This window comes from Palaemon carinicauda, chromosome 31 (genome assembly GCF_036898095.1).
Source record: "Palaemon carinicauda isolate YSFRI2023 chromosome 31, ASM3689809v2, whole genome shotgun sequence".
Taxonomy (NCBI): domain Eukaryota; kingdom Metazoa; phylum Arthropoda; class Malacostraca; order Decapoda; family Palaemonidae; genus Palaemon; species Palaemon carinicauda.
This window is the reverse complement of record NC_090755.1, coordinates 24,997,652-25,014,102: the sequence shown is the minus strand read 5'-3', so window position 1 is coordinate 25,014,102 and position 16,451 is coordinate 24,997,652. Positions and strand designations below refer to the sequence as shown.

At 46.3% G+C, this 16,451-nt stretch overlaps 1 protein-coding gene across 4 annotated transcripts in view; it reads right to left on the bottom strand.

Annotated features, from left to right (window-relative positions):
- Positions 1–4,280: 4,280 nt before the first annotated feature.
- The window catches only part of LOC137624357 (uncharacterized), a 292,607-nt gene continuing 280,436 nt past the window's right edge, over positions 4,281–16,451 (bottom strand). For all 4 annotated transcript variants that reach the window (XM_068355051.1, XM_068355050.1, XM_068355053.1 and 1 more), the window contains one exon: positions 4,281–5,721. In XM_068355051.1, coding sequence (XP_068211152.1) covers positions 5,501–5,721 — 221 coding nt within the window. In that variant the 3' untranslated portion in view covers positions 4,281–5,500. The remainder of the gene's footprint in view (positions 5,722–16,451) is intronic.

Genomic DNA, 16,451 nt, shown 5'->3' with positions numbered 1-16,451 from the left:
GAAGACCCTGAAGAAGATGAATCCCTTTTAGCCTTCTTCCGCCGGCACCCACACCTTTCTCACTGGGAGGCCGACCTCTCCTGGCATTCAATACAAGTGTTGCTGGTATCACACCGTTGACCTCTATTGGCAGGACACAAACGATGAAGATCGGTATCAATGGCGGACATAAATGTACCGCAGTAGTGGCCCTCAGGTCCAGAGAAGGTTCGCATCGCTAGAAGGAAGGCGCACACAAACTGCAAAAGAGAAAGCAAAAAAAGATTAGTAGTAATATCTGTCAAAATATTTGGTGAGGAGGAAGAGCGGTAACAACCGTTCTCCATCAGAGCCAAAAGCAAAGTGAGGCTCACAGCTGAGGTGTGTGAGTGAGATTGGTAGCTACTACCCCCACACCCTGCCACTAACTAGTGGGCAGGTGGTTAACCCTCGCTAAATTTCTAATGGCTCGTGCTATAGTGTATATTAGTGTAATATATATCATGTATTGTAGTAGCACTACAGTACAGCTTAATAAGCTAAGATACCACTCGGAAGTGTTCGCTGTTTTCAGAAAGTTGACTTGCATCATTGAAACTCACCATACATGTATCCTATACAGTATCTACATTACTACTATAAAGTATGGTATTTTGGAGACAGTATTGTACAGTACCTGTAGTTAATAAGACAATAACATTACAGTATTACACAATGAATACACTACCACAATAGAAATTAAAAGGAAAACTATTAGTAGAACACCACTAACCATTTACATATGAAGTTCTATGCAGCAAGTCTGAAGCATGATGCAACTCTTACAGCTGTCAACTATTTGGCGCATGGGATAGCATAATATAAATATCACATTTTGTACTAAAATCACTATAAGCACACTGAATATTTACAGGTTATTACATCACAATGGGATTCTTCACAGAATGGACCAAAGCGAGAGATGCACACACGAGGAGAGACGATGCAAGACTGAGGTTGAATGAATGAGAGATGAGGTATTGTGCTGTGTGGAGAGGGGAAACTTTGTGAGGCATGCCGGATGCAAAGAAGCACGGTCGGTTTGAAATTGTCGGTCCGTGAGAGTACTTACCGCGAAATAGCATACACATGATTTTTTATTTTATGGGTTATACAGTTCTTCGCATTTTGAATGATCAAATACGTTAAGATAGAACCTGCGAATATTGAGGGCTGACTGAAACTTGTGGGGTTCTCCAGCTGTCAATCTTTTTGCAACATCCCCAAACACAATTAACCCGTGTATTGCTCTCCGATGCCAGATCCATCAACAACATTTGAGGGTGCGTTACAACACACGTGAGATGGACTCAACACATATGCCTTTCCTCCATTTTGCCTTCTAAGAAAGTGATCAACAGGGTCAGAAAAATGCTTAATCTTCTGATGACCCTGATAGCTCCAATGTGGATACATCGTGAATGCTACCCGGATCATTGTATAAATTGTTGGAAGTTCCAAGAGAACTCCCATACCTCCGCATCTTCTTCAGCAGTCCCATATCAGGATATTTCAAGGCACAGTGGATTTCCTACACCCTCACATGTGGAGGCTGTCCAGCATCTCTCTAAGAGGATTTTTGCAGGAGACTGCGCTCCAACCATATGGATATCTACGAAAGCCCTCAACAGATGTCTACCAAGCCAAGTGGGTCATCTTCTGTGGTTGATATCATGAGAGGAATATTTCTCTGTTCCAAACCTCTCCTCCAATATTGCGGATTTTTTTGTACTACCTCCGTAAGGATTAACTCTACAGTACTCTGTTTCTGCCGTAAAAGGCTATCACATGGCCTTGAGCCAAGCCTTTAGACTCTGAAGAAAATTTTGTTGGTCATATGAAATCTTGAACAGTCCTGCCCTTCAGTCAAGAATAGCCATCCTGGTTAGAATGTGGTAAAGGTTCTAGCTTCCTTAAAGAAGGCTCCTTTTGAACTGTTGAGAGATCTAACTCTAATGATGGTGTTTCTCCTGGTCTTAGCCTCCGCCAAACGAGTGAGTGAGCTTCACAGGCTTGAATCGATGTCCTCCGTTCAAAGTGGCGGAGGAAGGTCTCTCTGGGCTTCTTCCTTGATTTGATAGCAAAGACTCAGAACCCAACGACGTGAAATAGAAACTTTTTATCATTTCAGATTACAAGTCTGCGTGGGCAAACCAAGGATCCTGAGCAACTCCTACTGTGTCCTGTTAGGGCACTGAGGTGCTACCTGTAGCATACTAGGCTGTCCAGGCTTCACCTGCAGAATTTTTTCATTAACACAGGAAGAACAAAGAAGAGAATTTCCAAAAACACCATTTCCCTCTGACCCAGAGAAGTTATTTCCCATTCCTTGGAGACTTCCGCTGAAGGAAGGCCTCAGCAGGTAGTTTTGCTACCTTAGCTCCCTTACAGGACCAGTATTTGTAGATCAAGGGCTAATGTTACTTGTAAGTCTGGAATAAAAGAGGAGAGTGACAGGCCTTTTTCTTTTAATTTTACCCCCCTCTCAAGAGGTACTCGGAAATCTCGGCAGCTGAACTTGCTCTAAAGATAGTAAGCTCATTTTGCTCTCAGCCTCTAAATGTGTAATCACTTTGAGTCTTTTCCCACATTCCTTTACAAGGGGGAATATTATGTGACCAAACAAACCTACTATTTAAGTGACTACAACTTTGTCTCAACTTCAGACTTTAGTCACAACGAAGAGTATTCTAGCCTTCACTCAATATGACCCTTGGGTGCTCAGGACGTCATTACGGACGCTTCTCTGGTTCACAAGGTGTAGGAGCACAAACTTGAGCATTGGCCCAATGTTAAATCGGTTTAGCTCCCAAGTTAGTTTTCCAGCCATTTGGAAGGGGACTAACTCTTTCCTAAGGATGAGTCTCCTATTGTGAAGGATGATGGTTTGTATTTGTGTTGGAACAAATGACAAATTTTCAAGATAATTTGTATTTTTCCTAAGTATACAAACCTGAGTCCTTTACATAACATACCCCAACGCAAGTCCCAAGTGAGGTTACAGTGAGCTAGAGGGGCAGCGATTGTCTGGCCCCTACCAACAGGCTGTTCTCCATCTTCTATAATAAAGGACTCTGGTTTGTATAGTTAGGAAAAATACAAATTACCTTAAGAATTGTCATATCTGTTGCAGGGAGATTTTCTCAGAATCATTTCCTACATGTCCTATTGATAATTAAACTTCCTGCTTGACCTCTTAAGTTCTAGGAAACTAAGATTTTAACTCTGTAGTTTGGGGCTTGATATGATAATTACAATTGAGACAAATTTTTTGAGTTATACAAGTTTTCTTGCCCCAATTTACCTTTAATGAACCTCCCATTTTATCATATTCTGTATGTAACTTTCAATAATTAAAGGTGCTATTAAGAAAGCAAAGTAAACATAGAACATGAAAATGACTGAAAACTAAATAATCAGGAGAAGAATAGAAGTGTATTTTAGTTATTTATTCTTACAATTACCAAAATATATACTAGAGCTATAGAAAGAGGCAAATCCACCACAGATGTATGAAACAATTAATGACCACATTGAATCACCAAGGTGTCATCAAAATAAATGTGTTGAAAGAGAGAAAAATTAAACTCCCAGTGAGTAAAATTGATACATAAAATCACCCTTAGACCATCGTGCCTGCTTTTATAGGTCATGAGCTGTGTATGATTTTCTTGTAGAAGTTTATTTTTTGAAAGACGAAAGTAAATGTTTCAGATTTTGCTATTACAGTTAGTAACAAGTTTCAAATAAAAATTCATGATTAAGGAAAATATTAGTTTATTATGCTAGGGGTCCCAGCATATTTAGTTAATACACATGATAGTGTGTGGCATTCGGTAGGATATGTTCAGTTTTGGTAATATGCAAATATTTGTATGAAAGGTTACATTATATTCAACTTCTTTGTTGTTATTTTAGATGGTCTTACAGTACTTGGTGCAGGATAATACAGGCCCCAATTGAAGGCCCAGCGTTTATAATCTATAAACTACACCATAATTGTATCCCCATGGGTTTTTATTAAATTTATTGAGATTTAATTGAAGATAAATTCTAAATCACCTAAAATATCTCCGAACAAAAGTCAAGATATCTTGTTAAGTATTGAGATTTCTGTTATGCCAAGGATTTACAATTTTTGTTATTTGTAATTATGTAGTACATTATAGACAATACTCTTTACCTTTAAATATTTTGTTTTGTTAAATGTGGGGACTATGAGTTAGTTTGGCCTGGTGAAAAAAATATCAAAATGTGGTAAACATAACCTATTTCCTATGGAAATATTACCATTTGTAATATATTTCTGGTAATTTCATGATACAAAATATTAAACTATTTATTTTTTATGCAAATTTTCCTTCTATTTTTAGATAAATGTTAGAAATTGTATGTATGTATTATAAACTTTTGGACCAAAATCCAGGCAGAATGATGGACAGGGGATTTTGTGCATAATTTTACCCAAAATCCTAATTTGATTGATAGCTTTTGGTACCAGTTGCTTAAATTGATATACAGTACTATAAGGTGATGAAATTTAGTATTTTGAATGCCCATAATTTGTGGTTCTTATTGTTTCTAAAGATTTCTTCAGAGTTTTTGTAAAGTACATATAATTATGATGACATACCTGATGCGTGGTTTACTTTTTTCAGTTTATACAAAATATTTTATGATAAAGGTAAAAATTTTAGGGATATAGATGACTTAAGTAGTTGTTATATCATATTCCCTTACATAAGTTAGTCTAATTTCAATTATTGAATGATATGGAAATTCTGCCCAAAATTTGAGGATTGAATGACTTTTCGTATGGGTTGATAATATTTCAGATTTTATAAATATTTTCTTTTAATTTTTTTCTATAATCTTTGCTTGGTGAAGCTAGAGGCTCTTACTATTTTGCTCTAAGATCGAAGAACATTAGGAAGACAAATAAGTCTTATGCTTCCAACAATCATAGTTTTATTTACAGCCAAAAAAGTATTTTGAATTTTGAATGACAGTGCTAAGATAAATTGTAACACTTAGAATACACACATGTATATTTACAAACATTTACAATTAGCCTACTATACAAAATATCACAGGTGCTTAACATTGAAACATCTTAGGTAAGTTGAAAGTTTCTGTAACTTTTTTCTTACAAGAGATAACTCTTCAGTTGAATGAAAATATTTTGAAAGTGTCAAAATTCATTGTAATTACATTTCTTTCTATTCACAAATTACATTCTTGTTAAATGTATAAAAATGCAGTGGTTATAATCAGGATAAAGTTTAAAAATTAGAATGAATGCTTTTTTGTACACATTACTTTACTTGAAGTAAAAATCTAATAAGGCAATTTGAATTCCAACAATTATACTACTAAGGAGTGGAAATTGTTAAGTATATGAGAGCGATCCTGCTAGTTTGGCCATTGGAATGTCAGAAGGCACTCAGTGGTGATTTGGCAGGTAGGCCTACCCACTGTACAGTCAATAATTAGATGAATAAGCTCTTGTTTTATTAACATTGGTTGTGTTGTTGGATGCACGACGCTGATTATGGTTATTCATTTCCTTGTTGCTGAGAAAAAACACCTTCGTTTCTTGAGTTCCATTATTGAGGGTGATGTTATTTTCAGGAAAGTTGACTCTTATCTGAGCCTTCTTTAGAAAATCAACTCCAAGTACCAGATCAGCAGGCAAGTCTCTAGCTGTTGAAGAAAGGCATGTCATTTTCAAGGGGTTAAAATAAAGTTGTTCCAACACGGAGTACTTACCTCGAACTACTTTCGTAGGAGTATCTGGAATCTCCTCCCATCCGACCAGAATTTTGTGTAGTTTACCCTAAACCCGTTTTCTATGAGGGGTAACCTCAGGTGGAGTGATACGCGCCCTGAGGCTAACCCCGGGTCAGAGAGCATGCTCGCTCAGGTCTCGACCTCTAGTAAGTTCTCTGGTCGCGTCGCGATATCATCTCGCCGCTCTCTTAATCCCAGTGTGACTTTGTGTGTCCCCGACCCCTTTGGGTCTCACGCGGTACCCACGTGGTCCCTTTGTGCTTTTTCTTTGTGCTTTCCCTGTGCATTCTTGTGTCTCGTGGTGCTTCCTCCTGCCTCATGGAGCATCCCCGCCATTGTCCTGAGCCTATGGCCGGTAAATCGTGTGGAGCGTTCCTCTCGAAACCTGAAGTAGACCCGCACTCCTTGTGTTCCCCGTGCAGGGGCAGTGTATGTTCCCCTTCCGCCACGTGTCCGGAGTGCGAGTCTTGGAATGAGGTGCAGTGGGTGCGGTATAGCACCAAGAAGAAGGCGACGAAGAGGTCGCCTAAGAAGCCGAGCGTCCCTTCCTCTCTTGCTTCGCCGGGCGTCTCGTCTGACCGAGCTTCCCTACCACCCTACCCTACCCAGAGTAGGGGACAAGGCAAGTTCGTTGCGGGGAAGAGGCCCGCAGCCCTTCCCTAAGAGTCTGATCTTCAGGATAGTGGGGTTGTGGCGTCGTTCCAGGCGAGTGAGGGGCCTGAGGGAGGGGCGGGAGTGTGTACGGGAGACGGAGCCCTGGTGCAAGCAGGGCACATCTCCTCTGATGACCCCATGTGGGGGAAAAATGTCCCTAATTCTTCTCCAGCCTCTTGGGCATGTTTTTCAGGCAGAAGGAGCTTTCCCCGCCATCGGACCCCGTTGCGTGGGTTCCCCCCAAGACACCCTTCGGGTCACCTCTGAGGATGGAAGAGGGCTTTGGGACCTGGTCCCCCACGGAAGAGCGTCCACGCCCCCCCCCCCCCCCCCGCACCGTCGGCCACGTTCCTGGACGTTTTTCTACAGGCGTTGCCGCCCACGGAGCGTCGAAGGAACCCTCCTACACTAGCGCGAGAGGCGAGACCGTCAAAAAGGGCCTAAAAGTCTTTGGTCTCCTCAGTTGAGGCCCTTTCCTGCTCTTCGGAGGATGAGGCACTGAGGAATCTCAGGAGACGTCGGGAAAAGTCCCGCAGGAGACTTTCGCGTTCTCGCTCTAGATCCCGCCACGGGAGTAGGCGTCCAGGATCCCCCAGAAGGAAGTGGAGGAAAAGTGCCTCTCCGGACGGTGAGTGGGTGATGATTCACCGTGACAGGTTGCTGAAGTTAGCTGCGGCACCGGGCTCGTCAAGTTGGCATTCAAGAGCTCGTTCTCCAGAGAGGTACTCGACCCCAGCAGTTTCAACCGACGGAGGGACTCATCCTTGCAGGTTCCAGTCGACAGGCGTAAGTCCGCGAAGGTTCCGGCTCCATCCGCCCGGCGGAGAGATTCGCCCCTTCAGTCTGGCAGCCGAGTCCTGACCTCCAAAGCGCACCTGACTTGTCACGAGCGTGACCTACGACTCCCCTCGTCGAGCAGGCCTGCAGATACGTGGACCTCCGGAAGGGGGGATAGACCTAGGACGGAGGCCTCCGTCCCGACGGCGATGCCCATCCTTCAGAAAGAACCCTTGCAAGTGGGGCGGTCCAGGCCTACAGCTCCGATCTGCTTCTCCCTATCAAAGGCGATCATGATGGAGGAAATTTTGAAGGACTTGGTCAACGTCTCGTCGTGGCTGGACTGGTGGCCCTCCACTCTGGTGGGCGTCCAGTCCTCATATGACCTCGCGGTACCAGAAACTCAGGCCTTACTCAAGGAACTTATCAGTTCGGGAGGTAAGGCCCTGAAGTTCCTCTCTTACCAGTCGCTAGCTATGGCCGCCAACTGGATCCTACGTAGGAGGGACACGGTCCTTAGTAAGATCACTAGGAGGCTTTCGGACAAGGAGGCCAGGTCTCTGAGAAGCCTGACCCTGTGGGACGACGCGATTTTTCCCCTGAAGGCAGTGGAGGAGTCAATTGAGAGAGTCAGGAAGCTGAAGGACCCGAACGAGCCCAGACCCCACCAAGTCAAGAGACCGGCGTACAGAAGGTTCACCTCCGACATGCCCCTTCCTCCTCGGGCCTCTCCTAGCCAGCCCAGGAGAGACAACTCTTCTACGGCCTGGTCTCAATCGTCTTAGCCCTCCCGTAGGGGAGCAGCCTCGGCCCAATCCGCCTATAGACCCTCGTACGCAGCATCCAGAAGAGGACGTTCAGGCCACGCCTCAAGAAGATAGGGAGGAAGGCCCCCTACTCCTGCCGAAGCCTCAGGTGGGGGGATGCCTCAAACACACTTGGCAAGCATGGAAAGACCATGGAGCGGACCCGTGGACCGTGACAGTACTGAAGGAAGGGTACAGGCTGCCCTTCCTAGCGGACGCCCCACCTCTGATGCCAGACCAGCAGGCAGAGTGGCTAGCCCCCAAGGACCCCTTGAAAAAGACAGCTCTGCAGGAAAAGATCTCAGCAATGATGGCAAAAGGAGCGATGGAACCCATCCTGGACCCAGGTCCGGGGCACTACAGCAGGCTGTTCCTGGTGGAGAAAGCGACAGGAGGGTGGAGACCGGTCATAGACCTTTCAGACCTCAACAAGTTTGTTTGCAAGACCGACTTCAAAATGGACACTCCGAAGTCGGTCTTGGCGTCTTTGAGAGGAGAGGACTTCATGATGTCAGTAGATTTCAAGGACGCCTACTTCCAAATCCCGGTTCATCCCTCCAGCAGGAAGTACCTACGGGTGAAATGGGGTACCCAAACGTTGCAGTTCAAGACCCTCTGTTTCGGGCTGTCTACAGCTCCTCAAGTCTTCATGAGGGTCTTCACAACAGTCTCGGTCTGGGCACATGAACAGGGCATTCGCCTGATTCGGTACCTAGACGACTGGTTGTTACTATCAGCCTCAGAGAAAGTACTGAGGGAGCAAGGCGCGAAGCTACTACGGTTCTGCAACGTCCTTGGGGATCACCATCAACCTGAAGAAGTCCCAACTGATACCCTCCACCAGGATGACCTACCTCGGAATGGTCCTCGATTCCCGGTTGGTGAGAGCCTTCCCCTCCGCGGAAAGGCTGGACAGCTTAGACCAGGTCCTCCGCCCCTTCCTGATGGGCCAGCCCAGGAGGGCGAAGGACTAGCAGAGACTGGCAGGCCACCTTGTGTCTTTGGAAAAACTGGTCCCCCAGGGCAGGCTGAAGCTCAGGGAGATCCAGTGGAACATGAAAGAGCTGGAACCAGAGGGATTCCCCCCCGACAGGGTGATTCCGGTGTTCCCGGGGACGAAACAAGTCCTAGAATGGTGGGGCTGCAGGGCGAACACCCTCAAGAGGGTGCCCTTTGTAGCCGACACCCCAAAGATGCTCCTGTTCACGGACGCATCGAAGGAGGGGTGGAGTGCCCATCTCCTCGGAAAGTCAGCAAGAGGGAGTTGGAAGGACCAAGAGAAGGCCCAGCACATAATCGTGCTAGAGATGATGGCAGTACGAAGGCCGTGCCAAGAGTTTGTCCACCTACTCCGGGGAAACACCGTGGCTCTGATGTGCGACAACGCCACGGTGGTGGCTTACATAAAGAAACAGGGAGGCCTAAGATCAAAGGAGCGGTGCGTCCTCACGTTAGAACTTCTAGAGTGGGCCGAAGTGGAGCAGATCAGAATCTCGGCAAGGTTCATTCTGGGGAAAAGGAACGTCCTCGCCGACGGCCTCAGCAGGATGGGTCAGGTGGTAGGGTCAGAGTGGTCCCTGCACCCGGAAGTAGCCAGAACCGTCATTCAAAAATGGGGTTCTCCGGTGATGGACCTCTTCGCAATGAGATTGAACGCACAGCTCCCCGTGTTTTGTTCTCTTGTGCCAGACCCAAGAGCGGCGTTCGAGGACGCCTTCCAACATCCTTGGGACAACCTCGACGTGTACGCTTTTCCCCCCTTCGGGATGCTCAGGCAGGTCCTCAACAGAGTAAGAAGGGCGAACAACCTGTGGATGACTTTGATAGCACCCTGGTGCCCGGAGAGAGAATGGTTCGTGGACCTAAAAGGTCCGCCCTGGCCCCTTCCGGACAGGCCAGACCTTCTCCGGCAACCACACTTTCAAAGATTCCACAAGAATCCTCGGGCCCTTCGCCTTCACGAGTGGAGGTTATCGAGCGCCTCCTGAGGAGGGAGGGCTATTCATCGAGTACAGCAACGAGGATGTCAGGCTACCTCAGACGGTCATCGGCAGCGGTCTACCAGGCTAAGTGGGCCACTTTTACCAAATGGTGCAGCGCTAGGAAGATCAGGCCCCTGAGGGCCTCCATCCCGGAGATAGCGGACTTCCTAGTTTACCTCAGGGACGTGGTAAACATGTCCATCCTGGCTATCAAGGGAGTTCGTGCTGCTCTGGGCCAAGTTTTCCTCCTGAAGGGCATAGACCTGGGTAACTCCAGGCATATCTCAATGCTCATTAAAAGTTTCGGGCAATCAGGCCCCCCTCAAGCTGTGAAGGTGCCACAATGGAACGTGGCCAGGGTCCTGAAAATGTTATCTGAACCCCCGTTCGAGCCCATAAAAGACATTGTGGACAGGGATCTCTCTCTCAAGACGGTTTTCTTGTTGGCATTAGCTTCAGCTAAACGGGTGGGCGAGATCCATGGTCTGTCCTACGAGGTGGCTCAGTCAAAAGGTTGGCGGGAGGTCACGTTCAAGTTCGTCCCTTCCTTTGTAGCGAAGACCCAGAATCCTGCCGTGTGGGACCCCAGGTTTGAAGGGTTCTCAATTCCAGCAATCCCCCGATCGGACGACTCGAGGGACTTGCGTCTGTGCCCTGTCAGGACAGTGAGAAAATACTTAGAGAGGACAGCCAGACTCTGGCCTGAGATCAAAAGCCTTTTTGTTTCCACAGGCCTCGTGAAGAAGCCAGTCTCGAAAAACACCATCTCCTTCTGGCTGCGGCAGGTCATTATCAGGAATCCCCCTGCCGGGAAAGCCCAGACCCCATGACGTTAGGGGCCTTAGTACTATGTTAGCTTTCGAGAAGAATATGGCAGTGGGCCAGATCCTGAGGGCAGGCACCTGGGCAAACCAGTCTACCTTCACTGCTCACTATTTGAAAGACTATTCAAGAAAATCCCTGGACGGGTTCTTGATAGGTACCATCGTTTCCGCGTTCCAAACGGTTTAAGGGTATAGCCCCAGTGATAACCGCGGGTAACAAGCACAAGAGAGACAGGTTCGTTCCTTAAACCCCCTTGTACTTCCTTCCCCCTTTTCCGCTTCAAGTGGGCTCAGATAGGGCCCTGAGCCGGAGACAAGTACCTCAACGTGGGGAAGACATGTCCCTTAGGATTTCTTGCACAGGTGAGTTACGTAGACACTAAGATGGGTTTTTGTGTAGTTTCCTCTCTCTCGCTTTTTTATGGGGTCAACACGACCTAGCCTCCTATCTAGGTCTCTGGATATTCCTCAGCACGGTCTCATGAAATTTCAAGGGCCACGCCCAACTCCTAAAGTATAAGTCTCCTAAGAAAGTAGTTCGAGGTAAGTACTCCGTGTTGGAACAAATCACAAATTTTAAGTAATTTGTATTTTTCCTAACAGTACTTACCTTGTACTACTTTCGGGTAATGGCCCACCCTGCCTTCCCCGAGTGTCCCCTAGAATTCTTAGAGACCTTAGATACCAAGAACTTACTGGAGGTCGAGACCTGAGCGAGCATGCTCTCTGACCCGGGTTAGCCTCAGGGCGCGTATCACTCCGCCTGAGGTTAAACCTCATAGAAAATGGGTTTAGGGTAAACTACACAAAACTCTGGTCGGATGGGAGGAGATTCCAGATACTCCTAAGAAAGTAGTTCGAGGTAAGTACTGTACAAATTACTTAAAATTTGTGATTTTTTCCAGCTCTCACACTATTTTGTTTACAGCACATAATGTTGAGGTTTTGAATAAAAATTTTAACATTTAAATGTATAATTCCAATTTATATATAACCAAACTGTTACAACTTGAATTTTACTAATTCAGTCAACTAATTAAATTATTTTCCTTAACAGTGGGGAAAATGGGCCAGTGACTGAGCAGAAGTGTGTAAAGTAAAGAAAGGTACAGTCATTGGACAATGAATGACCAGTTTAGTAAAGGGACTATTAAAACTACAAGAGCAGAGAAAACAAAATTAATACCAGGAAGAAGACCTTAAACCATAAATTAGGAGTGAACATTAAAGACAGTAGGATAAAAATCTCCAAATAGAAATAATGCTAATTTCATGACCCAGGAGAACCTGCATACTTTTTTATACAAGGACCATATAATAGAGGAGGAAAAACATTTACTCTAAGATAAGAAATTATCACTAGCAATGTCAAGTTAATGAAAAACAATAAAGACAGAAACCCCCAAAAATGAACAAAAATGAAAATAAAGAAGGCCAAGGCTGCTACTACCAGCAGATAAAAGGAGAAAATGAGATGAAATGAGAAATAGAAGAAATGGAGATGGATGAAGATCTGTTACAGCCAAATGAGAATAAGAAGAGCTGACATTGCAAGAGAGAAGTTTTTTGAAAGCTAACACATCTTTAGAGACGTACAAGAAGTAGTGCTGGTTAAATGACACACACACACACACACACACACACACACACACACACACACACACACACACTCGAGCTGACACCACCAGAGGAGTAAGAACAAATCTGGTGAAAAGAAGAGTTTTCTCTTCATATAGTAGGCTTTGGTTCACTTACAGCCTAATTTTTTTTATTCCCCTTTTGACATTAATGAGGGAAATATTAGAGGGGAAAGGACAAGATAGCATGATGACACCTTCAGAGGAGTTGGAACTGAGAGTAAGAGAGCTAGTACCAGCAGACAAGGAGTGGAAGAAACAAAGACTTGGCCTAATCAGAAAAGGAAGAAAGGGGAAAAAAAGAATTTTCACACTATCAAAGAAAAGTTGGAATAAAGAGTGAAAGGATATCACCAGAGGAGAATGAGAATTAGCAAGAGAATCAACACTAGCAGACAAGGCAAGGAAAAAAAAAAAAGTCAATGAAATGACCAAGAGGGAGTTTTAAAAATCTTTTGTTCCAGCACAATATACAAACCTTACGCTCTTTATGTATTTTGGAGCCAACTGAAACCAGCTTTTAAAGCTTTTGCGAGGTGTAACCATGCTCCGTTGGTTAGCGGAGGGGGTAGACCAGCCACCCCACTCAATCCAGCACTAGTAAAAGACTGTTACTTTTATTTCCGCGGTGGAATACAGACGTCGTCTTGCTCCTCCACTAAAAACCAAATTAGATTTCTAATCGACTGGCCTGAAAGTGAAAAAATTTCCTTTCATTCTTTTTCTTTTTTTAGGGGTGACTGCCTGTGGGACCTTATATATATGTGGGTTTGTCCTAGCAATGAAAGGCGCCATTGCAACACTCTCATTTCGGTAGAGGATACAGATCCTCGCGGTCTCGGCCCTGCGTGTAGGGGTCAATCTTGCGTGCAAGAATATCCTTGCCAGGTGAGTCGGGAGTGGTTGCCCTCCTAGTGGTTGGGGTTTAACAGGCAATGAAAGAAGGCTAAAAGGATTCTTCACCTTTGAGGTAAGCCTCGAAGGGGAAGAAACCTCCCCATTGATCTCTATTGGTTCGATATCAACATGATGACTGCTAGTTCAACATATCCCGGGAGTCGGATGAGTATTTGTGGCGCTCATGTGACTCCAGGACAATCCTATATGTAATGCACCTCCTTTGCTTCCCTTAGTGAAGCAGTGTCGGCCGCCGCCGTAGGTAGTCTCTCTCTCTCTCTGACAAAGCAGTTAGTCTGCTGTAGCCTTCCTTGGGGCTCACGGGCTCTCATGCAAGGACAGGTTGCAGGTGGTCTTGTAGCTAGGTGCGCAACAAGAGCATACATCCTCCTCAGGGATTGATTCTAACTTCCCCCGTGAGACTCCGTAGGTTGAAGAACGAAAGTTTCGCGCGCCCAGCCGACTTGACCTCAGCACCTGCTTGCACCAACCTTCGCGTTTCAGAAGATGGGCGTGAGCAGTTGCTGACAAGTACTCCTCGGAGGGAGTGAACCTGGTGACTTGCTTCGGCTACATTCCAAGGGCAGTTCATGGAGGTGAGCGAGATTCTAGCCAAATTCGCTCAGCCAGGAAGGAGACGAAGTGAGCTGCCTGGAGGTCCGCATCTAGTTATTGGACAACCTTCCCTTCCAAGGAAAAGTCATCCTCCACCAGGTGTTAGACACCCTTCCCTTCCGAGGGAGAGCTCCCTTCACCAGCTCCTGTTCTGCAGGCTCCTAACCCATGAGGAGATTTTCAGTCTTGCAAAAGGGGTTGATCATCCCTCTCGCCTGCGGGAGACGGCCTTCTCCCAAGTGGTCTTCCCCCGGAATTTCCACCGAAGAGCATTAAATTCATCCATGCTTCGCCATCAGTCCATTGGTGCACAGCTTTTCAGAGCTGGACGATGATGGCAGGAAGCGATTGCTTGCAATCGCTCTCTCTCATCGTCGAGTCTGTATGGCACAGTGTAGTGCTATGCACTATGCAAGGCCAAACTCTTGCTACTTTGCACCTTTGGTTTCTCCTTCTCGTGAGTAGAATATGCTTTGGTGCTAGCAAGCAAGCGCTCAGCAGCCACCTGGCCTTCCTCTCCCTTAGGGGAAATGAAGACAGCACACATTTCTCCTGTAGGGGATAAGGCAAGCAGGATTTTTCTCTCCTTGACACACTAGCATGGGGGCACTTTAACCACTTTCTAGCTGACAAGTCTTGTGCACCCTTCCACTTAGCAGGGTGGCTGGGTGAGCTCATCTGACTGAAGAAGGTGTGCGCTATCTCAGCTACGTGTGGTGCTCAGGTACATGAATGTACACAGGTAGACTACACCTTACCTGTGCTAGCTAAAAAGGGCACGCGCTCAAGGGTGCCTAATCAGCCCTCGCCTTGCCAGCATTCTCCTCATAGTTGATCTACTCTGCAGGAGGAATAGGGAGTTCTCCTGCAAAGGAAGGTACCTTTTCCTTCGCTAGCCAATCATTTGGACGGATATGTGGACGGTGCTCACTTCAGTTAGAAGACAAGCACAAGGACGGGCACAAGCCAGGCCTTCCTTTCCATGGCACCCCACCTAAGCCAAGGAAGCAGGTATGCGAGGCAAAATCGGGATCATTGTTGTTCTCGAGGGATGCCCCTTGGTTCCTGGATCTTGTCCAGCAGTCTCCAGATCGAGTGTCCGTCTCCTCAACAGTTCCTTCCCCGGGCGTTCCTACCATTCTATTGGAGTTCTCCAAGGGAAATGAGGCCGTCTGATCTCGGATGCAGTAGTTTGTTTAGGCAGCCACCTCCTCTTGACCCTCCCAAGTCTCAGGTGTCCTCTAGGTATCAGGAGTACCTGAAGACCAAGGCTCCTCCCAGCCAGGATCCTGTCTGGGAGAGGCTAGATGAGATTCGTTCGTGCCGCAGAGGAGGAAAAGGAATCAGAGGGCAAACACACTCCCATTGGGGATATCATTCATCCTCGAATGAGCAGAGGATCGAGGTTTCTGAGGGAGATCTTTCTCACAGACAACTATAGGCTTTTGCCTATCGAGTTGAAGCAGCCTTAACCCCATACACGATGGTAGGGGTTCTTTCTTCCACTCTCTCCAAAGGAGCAAGACACAAGGAATTGGAGAGGAAGTTGAGTTCGTCCTTTCTCTAGGATTTTAATATTCATCCGCGAGAATGGAAGAACAACAAGACATTACCTAAGAATTGGCACTCTATGGGTAAGAGTCACTCTTGAGGGAAACGTTGTGTGGCTCCAACATCTGATTCCATAAGACCAGAGCACAGCGGTCTTCCTCTTAGGGCTTGGTCCTCTGCTAAAAGGAACTCTGATGACAACCTCGGCCCTCCTCGGGCTGCTATGGGTGTTAGCTCTGAGGAGAAGGAACCTTTAGATGATGGCTCGGAACTCTTCGACGTAGCACTGCAGACATCCACCATCCCCAAGATCTCACCCCAAGAGCAGAAAGATGCAGACCACCTCCCTACAAGTCCTGTCCTGCATAAGGCGGGTCAATAATCTAGGGTAGCTGGATCAGGTCCCAGCAGAGAGGGCAAGGACAGTCCTAGACTTCTGAAATATACCGAGACCTACCAAAACTAAGGTAGCCTTACCTTGGTTGAGGGAGAGTGAAGGGGGCAAAGAAGAGGGCTTACGCCTTAGTGGTGGGAATATCACGGTCCTTTTGGTCTGTGGAATCCTCTTGGTTACTTCTTCCCCTGTATGTCAGGCAGAGGAATTATTACAAGATGGTAGAGGATGACGCCACCAACATGGACAGGGTTGCAAGGTATTCGTTGCAATCCGTTTCATGGTTGGACTACTGGTTGGGGATGGTAGGCTACCAAATGAAGAATTAAGATCTCTTCAACCCTCAGGTGAAGGAAGCGCTTTCGGTCTTCCTCCTCTCGAGAGCTAGGACTGAGAGTTCCTAACAGAAAATGTCGTCAACCAGTAGGTCAACTGGCTTTTGCGGTGCCGCGATGTGGTAATCTCAAAATTCCAGAGGCAGGTGCGAAAGAGGGAAACAATAAGGG